Below are 20,726 nucleotides of genomic sequence, written 5' to 3'. Positions count from 1 at the left end.
GGAGAAGGCACTGGCAGGAACAGGAGGAGGAGGCACAAGGCAGTGGCAAGAACAACAACACCAAGGGCAGTGGAGAAGGACGGGCAGGAGGTGCCCAGATCCTGGAGCTGAGATTCCCCTGCAGCCCCTGGTGCAGCCCATGCTGAAGCAGCTGTGCTCCTGCAGCCCATGAAGGATCACAGGGATGCAGAGATCCACCTGCAGCCCATGGAGGAGCCCCACACCAGAGCAGGAGCATGTCTAAGAGGAGGCTGTGACCCCATTTGAATCCTGTGCTGTTGTGGGCTCCTGGCAAGGACCTGCAGACCTGTAGAGAGGAGTCTAGCCTGGAGCAGGTTTCCTGGGAGGACTTGTGACCCCACGAGGGACTCACACTGGAGAGGCTGTGCCTGAAGGACTGCACCCATGGAAGAACGACCGATGTTACAGCAATTTGTGGAGAACTTGCTTGAGGGATGGAGTTCATGGAGAAAAGTCTCCCGTGGGAGGGACCCCTCACTGGAGCAGGGAAATGACTCCTCTCCCTGAGCAGTGGGAGAAACAACCTGTAATCAACTGACCATAACCCCATTCCCTGTCTCCCTGCATTGCTGGGATAGGAAGTAGAGCTTGGAAGGAGAGTGGGGGCGTAAGGTGTTTTGAAAGTTTTATTTTACTTCTTATTATCCTGCTCTGATTTTATTACTAATAAATTCAATTAATATCTCTAATTCAAGCCTGATTTACCCATAACTGTATTTGATGAGTGACCTCTCCCAGTCTTTAACTCATGAACCCTTTGTTCTATTTTCTCTCTCCTGTCTGGCTGCAGAGGGGGAGTGAGAGAATGGCTCTAATGGGCGCCTGGCATCCAGCCATGGTCAACCCACCACAGTGACTAAGATATTATAAACTTGAAAAAAATACTTCCTCTTCTAAAGCTGAATAAATGCACTATATTTTATGTAAAGACTGGGAAGAGAGATTATCACAAGACAAACACTTTAAATTTCTGGGATATAGCTTGCAAGGAGCAAGTACTCCAACCACCTTGAAGGAAAGACCCTGCCAAGCACTATTCTTAAATCATCCTTATTATTATTATGTTTGCATGTCTAGAAGCACAGTGAAAGAATGGCATATCTATTCAAGAGAAAGCAGATTTAAAGGGATACATACTTTGCCTATTAGATTACCACTGTGGTATTCAGGAGGTACTTGAACACGAAGAAAAGCTTTGAGGTTGGCAACCTACTCCAAATTGAAAGAAAACAACAAAGAGGAAAACACCACCACAAAACACCACAAGAAACAAAATGACACACATGACACATGAATAAAGAAATAATTAAAGAAAGAAACAACAGAAAATTAATATAGATATTTGCAGCAAGACTATATTTACAAGGCAAAGAAAACAGTTCAAACAGTTGAAATTTCTCTTACCTATCTTATCTTTTGGATTTCTCTTATTTATATGATTTATGTCTATACATCTCCTGTGTCACCATTAAGATGTTTTCAGGTCTTATTTTTATGAACCTGTCAGACTCATTATCTGATTAGTGAACTATAGTCCAACCACTACATATTGCTTGAGATGGTAATATTTCCATAAAAACTAACTTTCACACAAAAATTTTAAAAGCCTTCATTTTCATTATCTAAAGTAACAGTGGCATATTTCATTATTAAAAGCATTAAAAGCAGCATTTATTTGGTTACCCATTGCCTTTGTACTATTTTCCACTCAAAAAGAAAAATTACTGAATTTAAGATGTTCCTGCTCTTTCATTCTGTGCCCTTTTACAATTCCTTTTGACACTTCTGCTACCTCAGGCCTTTTTAGAAATGTATCATTAAAAGACTGGATCATATAAACTTTTATACATTGTAAAAATAATCAGAAAATAACAAATTGAAAGCAACTCTGCAATAATACTTCTTTAGACAATTAAATTCATATAATGTAATCATATTTCAGAGTCTTGGCTCTCAATACAATCCATGAGGGCTACTTAACTGGAGAATATGAGTCCAAGTGCCAAAATCTTTCTATTTAGTTTTCTTAAATGTTTATTGCCTTTAAAGAGTACATACAGTCTTATTTAAACAGCTACTGAAGCCTCTGAAGAAACTTTCTGCCAATTACAATAAAAAAAGATTTTTCAACATAAAAATTCCTTGTGGCAAGGATAAATTGCAATCTAGTTCCCTTTGGATCAAGAAGAATTTTTGCTAATGACTCCTCCATGGCCCAGACATTATTCACTGCTTATTATAAGAGCTGCTGCAGGATTTCATGAAAAATAACCATTTAAATATCTAAAAATAGTTCACCAGGCCCACAGGCCTAAGTATACAATGATCTAAACCTTTTGGTTTAATAGTCAGCCTATCTTCCTTTAAACACCTTCCCTGAATGCAATTAACAGGGTTATTAAAATTTCTTCAGGCATATTATAAACTAAAGAACAAATAACTCGCCTTTCTCCTTATGTTCTGCTCTTGGTATAATAACTTTCCATAGTGGAAAGTTCTAGTTTGTATTTTCAATGCCTCATTCAAACAAATTGAATGGATCAAAGTGTGCATCCCAAACTATGTGCAACCAATCCTAGAGCTACCACCCAAAGGATTGCACATTTTGCTTCCTGACTCCAGCAGTTTTCTAAAGCCCCTTGTTCACTCTTCTCTTCACCTGATCTTGAACTTTTTTTATTCATAATTTTTTAAGATCCTATAGCAGCAGATGAAATTTCCTTCCTTAAAAAAAAAAAAGTCAAGGATGGTAAAAAATTTTGAATCAAAACAGAAAAACTTCCCAATGGATTTTGTCTATTACATTGGTTTGGGGAAAGGTTTTTTTTAAAGCATTTTTTGCTTTGGAAAATCCTTGAAATTTCATTTCTCCAGTGAACTGATGTTTAGCTGACATCTAAAGAAACTCCAAAGCACAAGCATTTTCCATAAGTAATTTTTTTTCCTCTGTCCTTCAGTCCATTATTCCACAGTGGCACCTGTTCTGCAAGACTGCATATTTGCCATTTATTTTATTGATAATAATTTTGACAGAAACTAGGAAGATGTGCAATCTTTATTAAAACTAACAGAAATGTCCTTAAAGCTCAGAGGAGCTCTACAGAAGGAAATCCAACTGATGGGACACAGAATCTTGATCTTGAATTTCATGCCAGGGCAATTATTCCTTGGGAACTGAACTCCCATAGATAATAATTCTTTCCTTTCACATCCAAGTATGCAATAAATTATCAATACAGAATTTTAACTGCTTGTTTGGGGAAGTCAAGTAGAACTGAACCACATTCTTCATTCTTATCTGTGAAAACTGCATTCCTGGATGGTGGAAGGAAGGAAGTTCTCCTACTCACACTCCTTTTTCAGACAGTAAACTATTAAATCTCTCAGGCTCCCACCACTGCAGCTATCTGCTGTATAATTTTCACTGTTAGATCAGCTATACTCAGGCCAACTCTCAGTTGAACTGCTGACTTTTTTTTTCTGCATTGTTTTCATCTTCATGTCCAGTTTGCTTGCTCTTGTCTCCTCCTCAATGCTGAATTAGAATAATGCTTTCTCTACAAGTAAAATATTCATTCTCTTCAAGGCTTTCGTGTGATACACATGAAAGGAAATTGCCCTGAAGACACAGCAGCCATTCACCTTCAGCATGGCTCCACATCTCCTCTCTGCTAAGATTTTTCTGCACCTTTGTAGATGACATAAGATTTGTAGGATAAATAGGAAACCTCAGAGAAAGCTCTAAGCTACAGCAGCCAGACCAGAAAGTTTCACTCTTGCCGCTGTAACAAAGGTGTGCTGGCAACAATCTGAGTTGTTCCCCTTTCCTTACACACCCTGCAGATGCATGGCCACAGAGCCTGTAAAACATGGAGAGGACTTCTCCTGCAATGATACTCCTGTGGCTACACTGGGCTGGAGGAAGGCATAGGAGATATCTCTCCTCTTTCCAGCATGCTTCCAGCCCCTGATAAAAAGCATATTTAAGCTCTGCTATTCCACAGTTACAGCAGAGGCATACCGACATTTTTCACTCAGGACAAGGGAAAGGAAAACACAAAGTTCTACTATAGGGAAATTAATTATTGCATCTAATATTCAGCAATTAAACTGAAATGGTTATAAAAATATATATTTGACTGGATATAACAAATTCATGCCAATTATGTACCTACTTAACAAGCACAGCAACCCTGATTAGCAATTCACTTCAAACAAGACATTGCCATACAATTGTAAAATATTTAACCAAGCAATGAAGCAGGGGCTCCACATTGGATCAGGGGTAAACTGCAAACCTCTCATCACAACTCACTGGATTTGAAAGGAGGGGAAGGCAATTGTCTATTTGAAGTCAACTTTGACTTAAAAAACCATAGTTTTATCCTGTGAATTATTTAGCTTGCTCATGAGTTTGTTCTAATTTCTGAATAAAAAATACTGATAAAAGAATGAAATACGGGAGCACATTTATCTAATAATAAAAGGTATGAGCAACTTCAAATAATAGAAAGAAGAATCCATACTTGTATTTAAAGTCATCCATTTTTTACCTCACTGTATTTTACTCACAATTCTTTTTCACAATTTAAGCACTTGAAGAAAGTGGGTTAGACAATCCCCCCTTTTTAAAGGAGGAATCAGGATCCCAGCTTAGGGATATCTCCCTGCCCCTTCTGCAAGCCACAAGGTGTTTACATGCCCAATATCAGACCCCACCATAGAAACCATGTCACTGGAACCAAAGGCATGGAGCTGAGTCAGGAAAGCTTTGGGTTGTACATCAGGGAAAGGTTCCACAGGGTGGCTGGGCACTGGAACAGACACCCCAGAGAAGTGGTCACAGCAACAGCTTAACAGAGTTGAAGTGTTTGGACAATGCTCTCAGCACATGGTGTGACTTAGGGATGTCCTATGCAGGGCCAGGAGTTGGACTCAATGATCCTGGTGAGGCCCTTCCAACTCAGCATATTCTGTAATTCAATCTTCTCTTCAGTGTGAAGGGAAATACCCTCCCTTCCTGGAGAAAGACTGCCACAAGAAAAGACTCTAGGCTGCTAATCTGATTGCACTAGGTTGAACTTGCCACCCACCCCTTTGTCATTTACTCCACGTCTGGTATTACCACCAAACAGCTCATTCACAATTCTCCCTCTTGCTTAGGAACTCATGGTCCTGAAATTTCAGTCATCCACCACTTGATGGACAGTAGCACTCACAATGAAATCTGCCACATTCTGAGTCCCCCTTCAGAGAGCCAGAGAGCAGTAAATGCAGTTCCCACCACACAGGTCAAACTGGTTCAAAGATGCCTGAGACAGCCAAGAAGGATGATCTGCATTTGCATGTGCTAAACCTGATCTATCTTTAGCCTATGTGGAGCACTGTGGCCAAGTCATAACAGCAGCTCAAAATAAACTGCTGTGACTAATGCATTTTTTCTTCTAGTTCTCTTTAAAATTACTATCAAACTCTAACACCACTTCATTATTTTAATCTTGCTCAATATTGTTTAGAAGAAAATAAAAGTATATGGTGAATGGAAAGAAACAGGATAAATGGAAGTGGAAGAGGTTTGAAAAATTAGTCGTCCTCAAAATAACATTATGGAGGATTTAATGAAACACTGACATGGTATGAACTATGACAAAATACACAACTATATAAGATAACATGGCATATTTCAAAAAGTCTTAACTCTTACCTTTTATCTTGTTTCAAACTTATTTTTTTGGCTTTATTTGCATTAAGTGTAAGAATACTTTTACTTTGGGAAATAAGTTTTTCTAAGGCATAAGCATTTCTAAGTAAATCTGTGAATGTTTAAGTTAGAGGACAGGTATACAGAAGCCAAAGCTGTTTGAGATACAACAGCAAACCCAATTAAGGCATCACAAACATCTATATTTGCACAAATGGGTGATAGTGGTAGAGGGAAAAAGAGACTTTGAATTTCTGAGTTTATATTTGGATCTGTCAACCTACAAATAAAACTTACATCTACTGGCACTTTTCTACAACTTAGAAAGGAATTGATAAGGAAAAGTAGCTTTAAAATCTAGTGTTACTTTGGAGTGCCAGCAAGTTTTCCAAAAGTTTGAATTATAGATGGGTAAAACAACTGCCTTTAACCATACAGAGAATATGTATGCTTGGCAGCCTTGGTATTAAAGTTGCTTCAAATGTAGGATCTTCATTTTGTGTTTAAAAATGAATGTGGATTTAATACTTACTGTGTTTTTCTGAGATACCATATCCTGTGGGGGGAAAAAAAGATAATAGAAATGTTTATTTGTTTTTACTGGGAATTATTATTTCCAATAAAAACCACTGCTATACATACATACATATATATATATATATATATATATGTACACTCACACAAACAAATGCATTCTTCACAGCATAATCCAGATTACCTGCCACAGTAAACTCCCAATAAAAGGACAGAAGAACATCAAGAAGAGTCTCAGCAGCTCAGGTTAGGAAAAAATTAACAATTCAGTGAAGAAACCTACTTTAAAAAGTATTCAGAAAATAAAGAAAGTTGTACTTAGCAGTAATTGGAATCTCAGACTGGGCACACCCAGTCACACTCTGAGCATTTGTGAGACAGAAACATTCAAAGCTGGAGGGTTTTTCTCCCTGAAAGAGTATCCTTCCCATACCTAAGCCCCTTGGTTACACAGATTGGTACACACCAACACATTCCTTCAACAGCCTAATTCTTCTCACCTCAAAATCTAAGGACAGACGCTGAAACAATGAAGCAAATGATAAACTAAAGGGCATGTAAAACAGACCTCAGAGACATCTAATTGCTGGTAAGTAACCTTCTCTTCTCTGGGGTGATGGATTTCATGTTCAATGAACACTGCTTAGTCAAACTAAAGAGGTCTCCAGGTAAGCCACACTACAAATATTAGACATAGACTTGTTTCTAATCAAAGTTTTCAATATACTTGAATTAAATGGGCTCTGACAACCTGAGACAATTCTGCTTGAGCAACTTCATCTCTGACAGCCTGAAATCCACTTGGACAACCACTGCACAGCCCATGCCTATGCACCCATTTCCTCAACAACAGGCAAAAATATCAGGAGGCATTAGGAGGTTTGGTTCTATAGATACAACTCTCTTGAAAACAAGATTACGTATTCTTTTATATCCTCAGAACTAGGTTATTTTGAAAGAACATTGGTGAAACTGAAGAGAAAACTCTTGGGTTAATTTCAGGATGGCTCCTAAGATAAATTGTATAAAGTCAGGTTGCCAGAACTTCACAGATCTTCAGCAGAAGGAACAGCAGTAACATCAATACTGCCTTTGTAACACTCAGACTCTGCACCACTTTTAAGAGTGTGCACAGCAACTTAGGTCCAAGTAAAGTAATATAATTCTGAACAGAAGTGAACAAACGCTGAACAAATTACTCATAAACTTCAGAATAAAAGGGTCAAAAAGGTATTAAAACCTAAATGAAATTCCTAATTAGCCTAAACTCCTTAACCAAAATAAAATACTTCATAACAAAAGTGATGGAAGGCTTAGACAGCTGAAATACTACATATCTGGAAATTAATGTCTATCTAGCTAAGCAAGTATCTCCAACAGAGCTTTATCTACTGCAGTTAAATCTTTCTCAATAGGTAGAAATTAAGTCTTCTGAAACCACCCAGCACCTATGATGTGAAATGTGTCACGAACTGTTCTTTGCTGAAATACCCCATGAACAGTCCCTGCCTGCCTTCTGAAGTCTTCCTTAGAAAGGTGCATTAGCATATTTGAATGCTATCCAGCACTGAACTGGGGCTCGATTGCTGAAGAGACACAAATGGCAAGAGGAGCACTGAACCCTGTCTCAGTGTCCAGCTTAAACCATTTGATACACAGGATCTCTCCTAGCTGGTTCCAGGAACTTAAATCAAGTTTTATGATCCCATCTAAGATATGCTACAGGCCAAGGGAGTTATGTAAGCAACTGAGGGATAAGTAAGATATCAGTGCCACTGACAGAGTTCCTAGAAGAAGAAAGGTGAAGCCAGATAATAGTTTTTCTAGCCTGAAGTGACCTAGTGACATTCTGGTGTTCCCCAGTCCCTAAATTTGAGCATTACATTATTAGAAAAAAAGGCTTTGAACTGTCAGTACAGACTTGCAAGAATCAGTCTGAACATCCAACCACAGGTGGATGCAATCCTGGAGATCCTTCAACACTCCAGTTTCGGAGCAGGGGCTTGAGTATGTGCTATGGCAGGAGGTGCAGAAATTAAACCAATATCCTCACTGGGCAGCAACAAATAGAAAACAACTAGCCTGTGCTTCCCAGACTTGGGCACATCCTTGGGAGAACCAAGTTGATCAGAACATCTGAGTGACAGCATAAAGAAAGATAAAAATGTGCTAATGAAAAATAAAAATGAAGTATTTCATGGCAGTCAGGTGTATTACCAGCAGTGGATGAAAAGCTGTATGCCTGCCCACCCTGATTAGCTGGTGGAAAGGAGGACATGCCAATAATACCCAAGTGTGTATCCATATGGATAATCTCACAGAGCAAAGAGTGTGACAGGCTCCAGCTCCGAGTTCTTGGGACCCCAGACCACATGGAATGTGAATGTATATGTGGATCACCACATGAAGAAAGGAAGTATGGGTTAGAGACACATGAGAGCAAAATCAAAGACCTTGAGAGCAGAGAAGAGGAATGAGAAGCTGTGACAGAACAGATCTTTTCTGGGGAAAAAGGAGACTTAAAATTCTTACAGAATCAAGAGAGGCTGGAGAACTCCAAAAAGGATTTTTGGACACTAATGGTGCAGAAAAAAGCGAAGTAGCAAGGGGCAATAACTCAAAATAAGGAAAAAAACAACAAACCATGAACAATGCTTGTCTCGGTGAAGGTAGCAAGAAAATGGATTATATTAAAAGTAGCAACAGATGATATAGAGGACAAAAGTCTAAATGTGATGTCAAATAAAGAGAGCCTGGACTGAAAAAGGCAGAAACATCCACAATATATGACTTGCATCCAGAACAGTAATTTCAGGACTTAAGTGTATAGCATGTATTATCCTACTATAAAAATGAACAACAGCCTTATAAAAAGATTTGGTGAGGATGTCTTTTCCTATTTTCAAACAGCAATAAAAAGGAGATTCTAGTAGTCTTAGCTAGTCAGCTCCTAGGTAATACAAACCTCATCTGACAGAAGTGCTTACATAGGAGCAGGCTGCAATACAGCCCTTGTTCAAGTTATTATTATACAGGCAATAACTTTTTCTTACATGTAATCTAATTAAAAGAGGGAAAGGTTGGACCTGTACTCTCAATTCCAAGTCTAACTACCTGAAGAAAAATGAGTACCACGCTATGAATCTTTTCTTACAAAAACGTGCATTTATTTATTTATTCTATTACTACTGTTTTTGCTAATAGTTGCTTTTTCTTGGCAGGATTTAATTATACAGCTATCAGGAATTACATTAAATGTAAGTTTCAAAAAAACACAGACATCTGTAGGATCAGGTATAAAGATATTTCTGAAATGAAGCAGATTGTGAAGTGAGAACCTTACTTTGAGAGACTGAGCAGTGTCAGCATCAGTGTCATGGTAAAGAATAACATTATTGGCCATGTCAAAGCTTTCACGCACGCCAAGGTGGTAGAACAGTGATGGTTGCTTGGAAATATCACTCATGTCCACAACTGCAACATCTGAAATGAGAGAAGTGGAAAACAAGAGACAATGCTATAAAAATAATAATCTTAAACCCAATTTTAATCTTACACAGGATTTAAAATAAATCCTGAAATTACACACTGAACAGACAAAGGCAACATTTTCAAATAAGGGTCATTTTCTTATGAGAGAAGTAGATTTTATTCTTCATATAAAAGATAAGAGCCACTCATGAAATTATCAGTGTTACATTAACTGGGAGGCTGAGTTTATCAATCCTGCTTAAGGTTTTGAAATCACAGCATCAGGAATGCCTTGGGTAAAAAAAGCAATTTTGCATTTGCTCCCTGAGGCCTGACAGCATGAATACCCATAGGACAGAAGTTTCAAATATTCAGGATGGAACATCTAAAAATAATAATGTAAATTAGAAAACCAGGGGAAACTGTGAAACCAAGTTTATTTTAAGAGGCTGAGGTTTAAAGAATGGGAAATTCCTAAAGAGTAGAAAAAGAAATTACTCTGAAAATTGACTCTAAAGGCTACAGGCAAGATTTTCAAGATGGGGGCATAGCAATGAGGGAATTCAATCACAAGTAGCCAAGCAAGACTTCCACTGCTCTTCTTCAGTGTTCCAGTCAGAAATGAAAGTCAGAAACACAAGTAAGAACATTTACATCTGTGCAAGAAGAGCTGTGCAGAGAGCTAACAAGAAATATCCCATATTATGCAGAACAGCTGAGATACAGACAAAAGATTCTGAGTTCACCATTTTGTTCTCATATAGACCTAAACAGCAATGCAGGAAGAAGGGGTAACTAGAGAAGAGGACACTTAATGCTGAGTTTTTATTTCTTGATCCTTATATCCTATATATTCCTAAGACAATTTTGCGCTAAAGTTTTTTAGAGATCTGTATCTATATGTCTGTCTGCTTTCACCACTTTGGGATACATGAACTGAAATCCAAAGTATTCATAAGAATAGAGCCTTAGCATTGAAACCACAGGGGTGTCTGAGGTTCAAAACAGATTCCAGAGACTCAGTGCAGCTGGGCAGTAAATTCTGTGTCTCTGGAGGGGTAACACACAGTGCCTGGTACATACAGGGAAAGACAGAAGGGTGAGCTGCCAGTAAACAAGAAATCTAAAAGCAGGTCTGATGGCTGAGACCCAAATGCAGCAGCCAGTTAACCTTGGTTGCACCAAGGTCACACATCACAAGAATCAATACTCCATACTTAGTAGGCAGTTTCTTGGAAAAACCTGCCATGAATATGTGCTCCTGTACAATTCCATCAGCCTATTCTGACACACCACACGGAGGTCAGCCAGTCCCTTGGATTACTATGAGACTCCTGTTAAAACACAAGGAACATTTTGAGTCTGAAGACCTGCTTCAAGACCAAAACATCACTGTTCAGGAGCAAAACCAAACAAACATAAAAAACCCCAAACCCCAAAATATCCCAAACCCCAACAAAACACACAAAAAAATCCAAATGCACCTCCCTCTCCCACCAAAGAAACAAAACCCTGGCACAAGAAAATCCCCTTATTCATATAAAACTCAAATCCTGTATCATCTACAGATGATCTTTCCAGCTCCAATGTTTAGCCAGCTGTCTGCACCATGAATAAAATTCTAGTATTGCACACTGTAATGTTATGTAAACTGAGAGAGGCCATGTAAGCTTGAAGAAGTAAAACTCAGCTCCACAAACTCAACAGAATCAAGATTACCCCAATATTTCCAAATCCTTTTGGAAAACTAAATATATAAATTATCTATATGTAAAACTAAAAAATAAATTATCTATAGAACAAATTTAAGAGAAACTAACAAGCAGACTGAGAATCAAACATCATCTAGGAAAAAAAAATTAGGAGCTTGGATGGTTTTTATTGCTTGCATAAGAGTGTTTCTGGGGAATCAGCATACTGTGAAATCAAAATCATCACCCTGGTAAGGGAAATCAGATAATGCAGTGTTATAGTGTACAGATATTGCATTTTACAATACAATGTGAGCAATGATTTGTAACAGAGTTCATTGAAACAGGGCTGTACACAGATCATTGCCACATCTGGTCTACAACTCGTCTCCAGTTGATTGCTGCTCCATAGCCATGTAAGTGGAATCAAAAATACATGACATGGACATAAGAACAGAAATAAGCACCTCCACTTAAAAAGATAGTTATTCATCCCTTAGATATTAATTCACACATGATAAAAAGATTTATGAGAACAGGTTTTCCTTGCTTATTCACACCTCACAAACATAGGCGTAAATAAAATAAAAATAAATCAAAATGAAGAGTAGCAGAGATGAAGATGTATCACAAAAATATGCATGCAAGTTAAGAAAAAGCTCCAGGAAGATAACTGAGTGGATTCAGTTTGAGCATGGGAGTCAAGGAATGACACAGAAGTCAATGACAGCAGACAGAGGCAGAGCATCTGACATGCTCCTGGCTGTGGGCTAAGCAGAGATGAGAAGCTGCAATCCTTTGGAGCTCTCCAAGTGCTCCTTCAGGAGTAACAGCAGCAGCCTTAGAGCAGGGAGGAAAAAGATCTACTTGCAAAGAAGCTTTACTAACGTGTTACTGAAATGCAGCACGAGCACAGAGGGCCCATGAAATTAATGCAAATTTGGGTGGAGAAAATATGACCCACAGTAAACACTTACAAAAGCAGTGGATGCCTGGGATGCACCCAGTGCATGGGGGGCTGAGAGTGCTCAGTGTCACTTATGGCTGGGTCTAAGCACACTCCCCAGAACTACTGTTCTCAGGGGTACATATCTCCTCTTGGAGTAAGGCAGTTTTGTGAATCATGTAATGAACAAAGCTAGTATGCAACACCAAAAATACTTCTGTTTCAGTTATCTTGCATTTTTCTCATGATTTACACCAAATTTCTTCATTTACACCTCTTTAAAAACAAGACATGGGGCCCTGCACTTCAACCGTGCATTTAGAATGGCTGATAAGTGAGATAAGAATTTCCTTAAACTTCCAGAGACACATTAAAAGAAATAACTTCAACACTACTATGTGCTTCGCAAATTTTGATTTATGAATAGAAACATAAGTCAATCAGAGTTCATTCTCAACTCCCATTCCCCATAACAAAAGAGCCTGGTCAGCCAAATGTACTTCTGGACTTCCCTTGACTAATTTAGGTTCAACCTCCATTTCAGACAGGGGTGAAGCAAAAGCTAATGGCAATTTTTATCAACTCTTATCACACATGAGAAATGTTATGTGATAATGAAATATTTCACACAGGTCTAAACCACCAATGGAGAGAGTTTCCTACGTTCAGAAGGAAAGAGAGCAGGGGAAGGTACAGCCTCTCTAGAAGGACAGAAGGCTTCCAAATGAAAATCTGTACAATGCATCCACCAGATGCAGTAGAGGCATGGGGATGTGCTTAATGTTGCATATGACTAATTTGAAATTATTCTGGAATAGAATATTTAAACTTATGGCTTTTCTGCATTAGCAACTCGTGTTCAAAAGAGCATACCCATAAAAATGTGTTCTCCCTCATTTCTTCTTAAGCATAGCATATAATTTAAACTCATTTTATCCTCTAGTAGTTGCCCATGAGACTATTTTCATCCTGAAAGTAGTCAATTTTTGTCATGAACCCAAAAACTGATCTCGATCTATTATGTGATTGCAGTTCATTTGTCTAGGCTTTTGTTTCCACTGTAAAATGATAATGGTATGTGTGTATTTGTAGAGCATTAAGGTAATTCAGAACCATTGCTTATACAGTCTTGATTAGGTCTCTGCATTGTTGCAGCAGATGACACATAATTAATTTCTTATACTACAGTTTACATATTTTAACATTAGTGTGTCTACCAGAGCAGAGACAAATAACTGTGAAAACTGAAATGAAGATTAGAGATCATTAACTGTGGTAAAATAGGAGACTATGAAACTAATAAATAATTCAACATGGAAAACATTATTAAACAGATTAAGACCAGGGGACTTATTTCTCTATTTGGAAATCCACCTGAAGACATCATACAATTAATGATCTAAATAAATCGCAAGTCTTCGCATGGCTTTTTTATGATTTATGGAATTGTTTGCAAAAGGACAATTTTGGCATCAGATTTTGGGATCTGTAAGTTAAAAAGTAATAAACAGAAGAAAATTAAGAAATAGCCAGCAATATGCTGATAGTTAAATAGAATCTAGGAGGCCTAAGAGAAGAAAAAAGTCTGCACTGCTTTCAACTTCTAATCTAAGACTGACCTCCGTGCAGTGCAAGAACCTTACTCCATTATTTTGGATTCATTATTTTTCAGCATTTGGAACCTTTCTAAACATAACAGATTTCAAATACACCCCTAAACTTAATGTGATAATAGAAATCTTATTGGAGGGAAATGCACAACTCAGCCCTTTGCTATTCACTAGCACCCTGCAAATTATGAACCTTTACATTTTTATTGCTTCAGCTGATTGGCGACTTGCATCATAGTCAATAAGTAAAAAAATATGTAATTCCTTGAAAACCAGTCAAGAAAACTGTCAAATTCTTCAGAAGAACAACAACACTGCTAAAGAAAAAGAAATTAAAATCCTTAATTCAGGATATATATTAATTTTGATTTCTGCACAGCTCCTTAAAGAAGACAATACCAAAGTTTTCACAGGGAAATAACTATGGTAAAACTTGGTATATTTGAAAACTAGGAACCCTTTGCAGATTCCACTTCAGCTAAAACATAAGGGACACCACCCCATACTCCCAGAAACTGGGAAGCTCAAGGTAATAAAGCACATTGGTAGGTAGCAACTACTAACAGAACTGTTGAGGTGATTTTTCAGCACAGTTTGTTATACCAGCAAAGTGCCAGTGCCCTCCATTAGATCCTAGGCACAAGCCAATATTACTGTAAAAATACTGTCAACATTTGTGATGATATTATGGCTCTCATAATGAATCAAGTTTCATTTAAATCTTAGTGCTTTATAATCATGGTATCCTGTAAAAATCTGCTTACTTTTCTCAGAAAAAAATATTGTTCCAATTAAAATATACAGCACCAAATTAAACCCAATTGCTTCAGAAGCTGAAAGACTCAGGAGACAAAGCTGTTTTTTTAAATTTAGGAACTTCTGGTATTTCAATTCAACTTTTTCAAGTTTGCAATACTATAGCATGAACTTTGCTAACATCACTGGTTTGCTACAGGGCCAGAATTGGTAATAAAAATAAAAACCAAGGAATCAGTAATGATTTGTCCAACAATACAGATTTGTATATGTTATAATCACATTAAACAGCATTTTAAAAACAACTTCATATATTTCAGGCTACACTTAGCTTCTTGTAGATTAAAACCAAGTGCTGCACTTCTGTGCAGCACTAATACTAAAATTAAAATTAACTGCATTAGTTCAGAAATTGCTTAGAAAGCATCTTTAAAAAGAACATTGTTTTATAAGCTGCAACTTTTGCAAAGGAGTCTGGAGTGGCTGGAGCCCTGACTGCAAATTCCAGCCTGCTGCTACCTCAGGACAGGAAACACGAGCATGCACAGTGCATGTCTGAAACCTTCTGATGCACGGAGGGCACTTCCTTTGACAGGGTGTTTAGTTCACAGGCAAAAGGAAGTGCTTCAAAGGACAGGAAAAATAAGAATTAAATTAGGTATGAATCCTCATACTAGTGTGGGAAAAAAATTTCTTTCTGTTCACATATAGTAAGCACTGAAAAAAAAGTGACATTATCAGATTTTATTAATGACACCAACCACAAATTGGAGAAAAGAAAACTTAAATACTGGCCAAATAATTTTTAATTCACTGTTTTAAATTTATTGTTATCTTGAGAAGATAACACAGAGAATTCCAGTTCTAGTACATTATCCATATACTATAAAATGAAGCAAATTCTAAATTTAAGTTATATCTTATAGTTATATCTTACTTTTCACAGCTTTAATGGATTTGTCAAGTGTTTTGGGAATTCTGAAAACCTGGGCATCAAGTGGCAAAAATTCTGAAAGGTTCTTTTCCATGGTTTGTCTGTTTGCTCAGAAAAACACAAGAAGTGTTGTAAAGTGGTAATTTCAGACTTGTGCTGTTTTTAAAAAATAGAGCAACACCTCTAATTTTTGTTCTCAGACTGAGATTGTCATTTGCATTTTACTTAATTGTGGCATTACATCTGCAACAGGCTTTATGCTATAAAGTGATTTACTATAGACAAAGGCCAGCACACCCCAAAATGTGTCACCACTTCTCACACCAACCAATATGGAAGGCAACCATGTAGTACCTAACAATTATAAAAGCCAGCAGTCTTAGAACCACAAACACAGAGGGGAAAGCCATACCTCTCTTTTGCATTTCCTCTTTTCTTTGTGTCAAATCTTGCCCTGGAAACCAGTTTCACATCCTTCCCTGTGAAACTGCTCTGCTCAGTACATGTGAATGAAGAATGCTGAAGATGAACTATGTATTAAATGAGCAGCAGCAGCATTCTTGACTAAGGAAAGTTTGCTGTTAAATAACTTTCCTGAAAGGACCAGGCAAATCCTGAGCTCTGCTACTACTGGGAAACAAAAAATCTTTTAATTTTTCAGATGAGCCTTTTCACTGCCCAGAAGCATTACTAACTGTAGCAATTCAAATGATTGCTTTACTCCACTTAACACACAACACATCAACACTGGCAAAGTCCCACCTCCAGAGACAATTCTGGGAACAGCTGTGGTAAGCAAAGTGGGCCAGCTGGGCTTTGTGTGGAAAGCAGACACATCCATGTAAAGGAGGAGGAAGAGGAGGAGGAGGAACGGCTGACAACCGAATGTGTTTCTAACCATAGCATCAGGGTGGTGCTAGAAAGTCCTTTCATGTGGCCCAGCAAGGCAGCTCCTCCTTCCTGCGCACATGAAAAGTTTGGAACACTCAAACTCAATCCTCTCAGATCCCAGCACAAAAAGCTGAAATAATGCAGGTTTTAAACTACCAGAATGGTTAAAACTTACCAAGAAAAGTTGTAGCACTTACAGTCTGATTACAGTCTGAAAGCGGAGGTAAGAAAGCTGGAACACTATTTTTCTCCTGTACAGATAACAGGAGTGCCTCGTACAGCTTCCAGTGAAAGCCCTGGGAGAGCCCCCAGCGGCCTGAAATTGCACAGGAACGAGCGCTTTTCAGACAGCCTTGCTGCAGGTGGTGAAATGCGAAGTGCGAAGAAGCAGAAAACAGAATAATCCAGTGTATCAAAAACAGAGCCACGTCTAGCACATGGAGTGAAACTAGTCATGAATTCAACCAGCACAGCATCATGTACACCGAGCCTGACAGCATTTTAATGTAGATAAAGAATACAAAACCTGTGTTTATTTTAAATATTTAGTGGAATCGTAACTAGAGAGAAACTTCTTGTTCTTGAACGAGATCAGTTCTCACCTGTAGTCTTTTGTCCTTTTGATTTCAAATTCTAGCTTTGGCAACCTTTGAAAATTTTAGTCTTAGGCTATCTTAGCAATATATGTACATTATACCATTCACTGGCAATTCTTATCCAGCAAAATCAGCCCTCAGATGATACTGTGAAAATCAGACAACCATGCAAAGCAACAGAACAGCTAAGACTGAGGGGCCAATGCTCATCTCTGGCTTTTGTAATTGTGCACAAACCCCCCCTTTCATACAAACAGCTCCACAATAGGGTTACATTCAGACCTGAACATTGCAGCCAGAAATCATGTTAGTGCTGTGGTGTTACTTTACAGATACTGCATCTTTCATCTGTCCTCTGGTACATGGAACACACACTAAAAATAGAATTAGAACATGTTTTTCATGCTTCAGTGGCATTTATTGCAACTCAGGGAAACTAGTATCTAAAACAACTCATTTTTCTAAAACACAACTAAGTATTTGTGCCATATTTATAATTAATACATATTCCTTAATAGCTAAACGTCTGTTCCAAAAATTACATCACCCAAGAGACTACACTCTAGTTGAGAGGAACAGAACAAATTACAGCAGGTGAGCAACACTGCCAGTTCTAGGAATTGATCTGTAGCCTGAGTTCTCATTTATTTTTATGATTTGAGGTTTTCTTATTCATTAGATACATTATCTAAAGCTTTTCAAATTTTTGACCTGAAATTGCATTTTAGGAACTATTCTGTTAAATGGAAACAAGGACACTTCCAAAAACCTTTGACAGCAAAAGCTTTAACATTTTTGATACTTCTTAAATACTATTAAATTCACAGCAAAACTAAGTTTCAAACAGGGCAAGACACTACTAAAAGAACAGGGCAATTCTACTGATCTAGTAAAGCAAAAATTGTGCCAATAGAAGGCCTATGCTTATTATTTCTTTAACAGATCTTCAGGGAGAATCTTTCAGACTCTGCCAAATCAGAATACAACCAGCACCCACAAGAACTGGCACGGGGAGAAAAGTAATGCAGTTAATGAATGCAGTTAATGTAACACAGAGGCATCCAAGCTCAGAATGTGTTTTTAATGCTTTGCACAAGTATGAAGAAGAAAAATATTGTATGATTGGAAACACCTGATAATAACCTCTCTCAGAAGATAGCATAATTTGTGACTTTTTTGGTCTTTTTTTTTTTACAGTTGGCAGTTTAGGGAAAGAAGGAAACAAAGACCTAATCCTCAAAGAACTCTTCTTTAAATGCTGAATTGCAGAAGTTAGGAAATATATAATTCACTGTAAACAGTACATGCCTAGGCTTAGAAATTGCTTAATATTTTCCATGACAAAGCTTTGCTTTCAGTCCTTTTTAACTTTGCCAGACTTTGCTTCAGGTTGTTGGGTTTTGTTTCTTCCTTTTTTCTTTTAAGAGATTTAATCCAAACCAACTCAAGTCATTTTGAGACTGCATTGGAAAACTTATTTTTCTGGCAACTGTTAAACACCCTCTCATGCCAAATAAAGCAGTTTTCAAGCACCAAATCAGAAATTTGTCAGATGGGTGAAGCTGTTTGGAAGTAACTCCTCTCAGCCCCATGAAATGCTATTGGTTCCAAAGCGAAGTTTGGGCAGTGAGCTGCTCAGAGTCACAAGGGAGATGTTTGGTCTCAGGTGAGCCTGTTGTCACTGCCTCCATTGTCAGCACAGAGAGAGCAGAAGCACTTTTCCAGCCCCATTCCCCTCATCTGTCAGAAGCCAACTTCAGGAGATGAACTTCAGCCCAGAAGTGCCAGTTTCTCTCCACTGCCCACGAGGGGAATCCAGGCAACTGCAGACACCCACACTGAAGGTGTTCAGTGCCCCTTCCACAGAGCCTCACAGCTCTGCTTTGAGGATTTTACCAACCACTAAGGCACTCCAGACTAAGAAATAGATAATCTCAGCAGATGCTTCCCTAGATGTGTTCCCATCAGTTAACCAACAAATGGCCAGTGGAGAAGGACTATAGATCTTTCTCATCAGTACTTTACTCACATTCTCTCTACCTGTGAGAGAGGAAGGACTGTCACAATTCAAATCCTCACCTAAGACTTCCAGGGATCTCTCAAACACCTAACTCTTGCTAGAGTTTTCCATAAATTGGGAGCTCATTTGTGAGTCCCAGTGTACAATGTCGTTTGTTTTGGCACTCACTGTTATACAACTGTGGGGATGACTCACATCTTTAAGAGGTGTTTGTGCATGTGCTATCTCAGCCCAGGGTCTTTCCTCTTACTCATATAACCTGTTTAATTACATTGAAGCATTGGCTATAACCTCCCCATCTATGGAAGAAGTTTAGAAATTAATTAAATTTTCACAAAAATACCTTCAAGCCAAATATAAGCATTACATTTCCCTGCAAGACAAAGTCATTAATATAAAAGCTAGTAATAGATTTAAGCTTCTATTTTTATTTTTTTTTTCCTTTTGTACCATAGCTTGTGAGGTCCCAGAAACAACAAAACCTCAAGTCTGAGGGAGTTAAATCACAGCAGTGTGAGAGGTTGAAGTCAAAAAGATTATGTCCACACTGTCTCTGGAAACTCACAGCACAGACCCCTTTACACAACCTCCCTTCCTTGAGGAAGGATTGTAAAAATTTACCTACTCTGCGACCACAGTCACAGACCTTTAGTTACCAACCACAATCAAATCAGGTGGATGCTGCCAAGATCTACACATCGGTAAACAATGCATTATAGAATTTGTGACATGCACAAGAGACTGATATTTATACCATTTCTTGTAAATCTACATTGTTCAAGATCCCAGGTTAGGAACTGAGAGACATCTCATTGCTTGCATCTTAGCTTTTTCAGTGCTTTTGTGGCTCAGGCAGATGAACCTGCAAGTGCTACCTCCTTCACATGATCCACTAAGTCTCTCTCATTGTCCTCTTCTCTCCTTATCCATCAACCTATCTTTAACTTGGCAATTTCTGGCTAAGTCAGTGCTAGCACAGTAGCAGACAGAAGCTCTGTCAGTGTAGCTGATCAGTCCTGTCAGTGGTATCAGCTACCAGCTTCACACTATTGTCCTGGTAAAGTACTTGAAGAAACTGTTAAACTAACAATTGAAAGAAATAACAGCTAAAAACTTAATTTCAGGACAACTCACTTTTCAGATATTGTGTAACAAAAGACATTTGCATCTGTAACTTAAAAATCCAGTTCTGTAAATAGTGAAAAAGATTCTAGGTTGAGATGGTACACATCTCTTAGAATCATCCCTACTGAATTATAATCGTATTTCATGAATGCCAGAATGAAGTATTTACATTTTAAAATTACTGTTATTTAAACCTCGTAAACATGCTCCCAGCACAAGTAAAATGGGGAAGAAAGACAAAGCAGTTTGCTATTTCAGGTTGACATCAATCACTTGACCATGTATAGTGTAAAAAGCAAAAACTATTAATCACTACAAGTTTCAGGATAAACAATCCTTCCTTTATATATACTGTGAACTACTCTATCATAGATAGATAGACAGGTAGATGGACAGACAGAGATGCTGGCTACCTAACTACAGTTAAAAT

General features: G+C 38.0%; 1 protein-coding gene across 3 annotated transcripts in view; it reads right to left on the bottom strand.

Annotated features, from left to right (window-relative positions):
- Positions 1-20,726, bottom strand: part of MAP3K15 (mitogen-activated protein kinase kinase kinase 15) — an 81,000-nt gene that overhangs the window by 46,586 nt on the left and 13,688 nt on the right. Inside the window, exons 2-4 of one of the 3 annotated variants that reach the window (XM_063182753.1) lie at positions 9,600-9,739; positions 6,255-6,278; positions 1,159-1,230 (exon numbers count right to left, since the gene is read on the bottom strand). In XM_063182753.1, coding sequence (XP_063038823.1) covers positions 1,159-1,230; positions 6,255-6,278; positions 9,600-9,739 — 236 coding nt within the window. Of the gene's footprint in view, positions 1-1,158; positions 1,234-6,254; positions 6,279-9,599; positions 9,740-20,726 lie in introns of those variants that run through there. The other 2 variants (XM_063182766.1, XM_063182759.1) reach the window with 2 other exon arrangements.

This window comes from Melospiza melodia, chromosome 2 (genome assembly GCF_035770615.1).
Source record: "Melospiza melodia melodia isolate bMelMel2 chromosome 2, bMelMel2.pri, whole genome shotgun sequence".
NCBI classification, from domain to species: domain Eukaryota; kingdom Metazoa; phylum Chordata; class Aves; order Passeriformes; family Passerellidae; genus Melospiza; species Melospiza melodia.
Note: the sequence above shows the minus strand (reverse complement) of the source record. Positions and strands in the feature narration are given on the sequence as shown.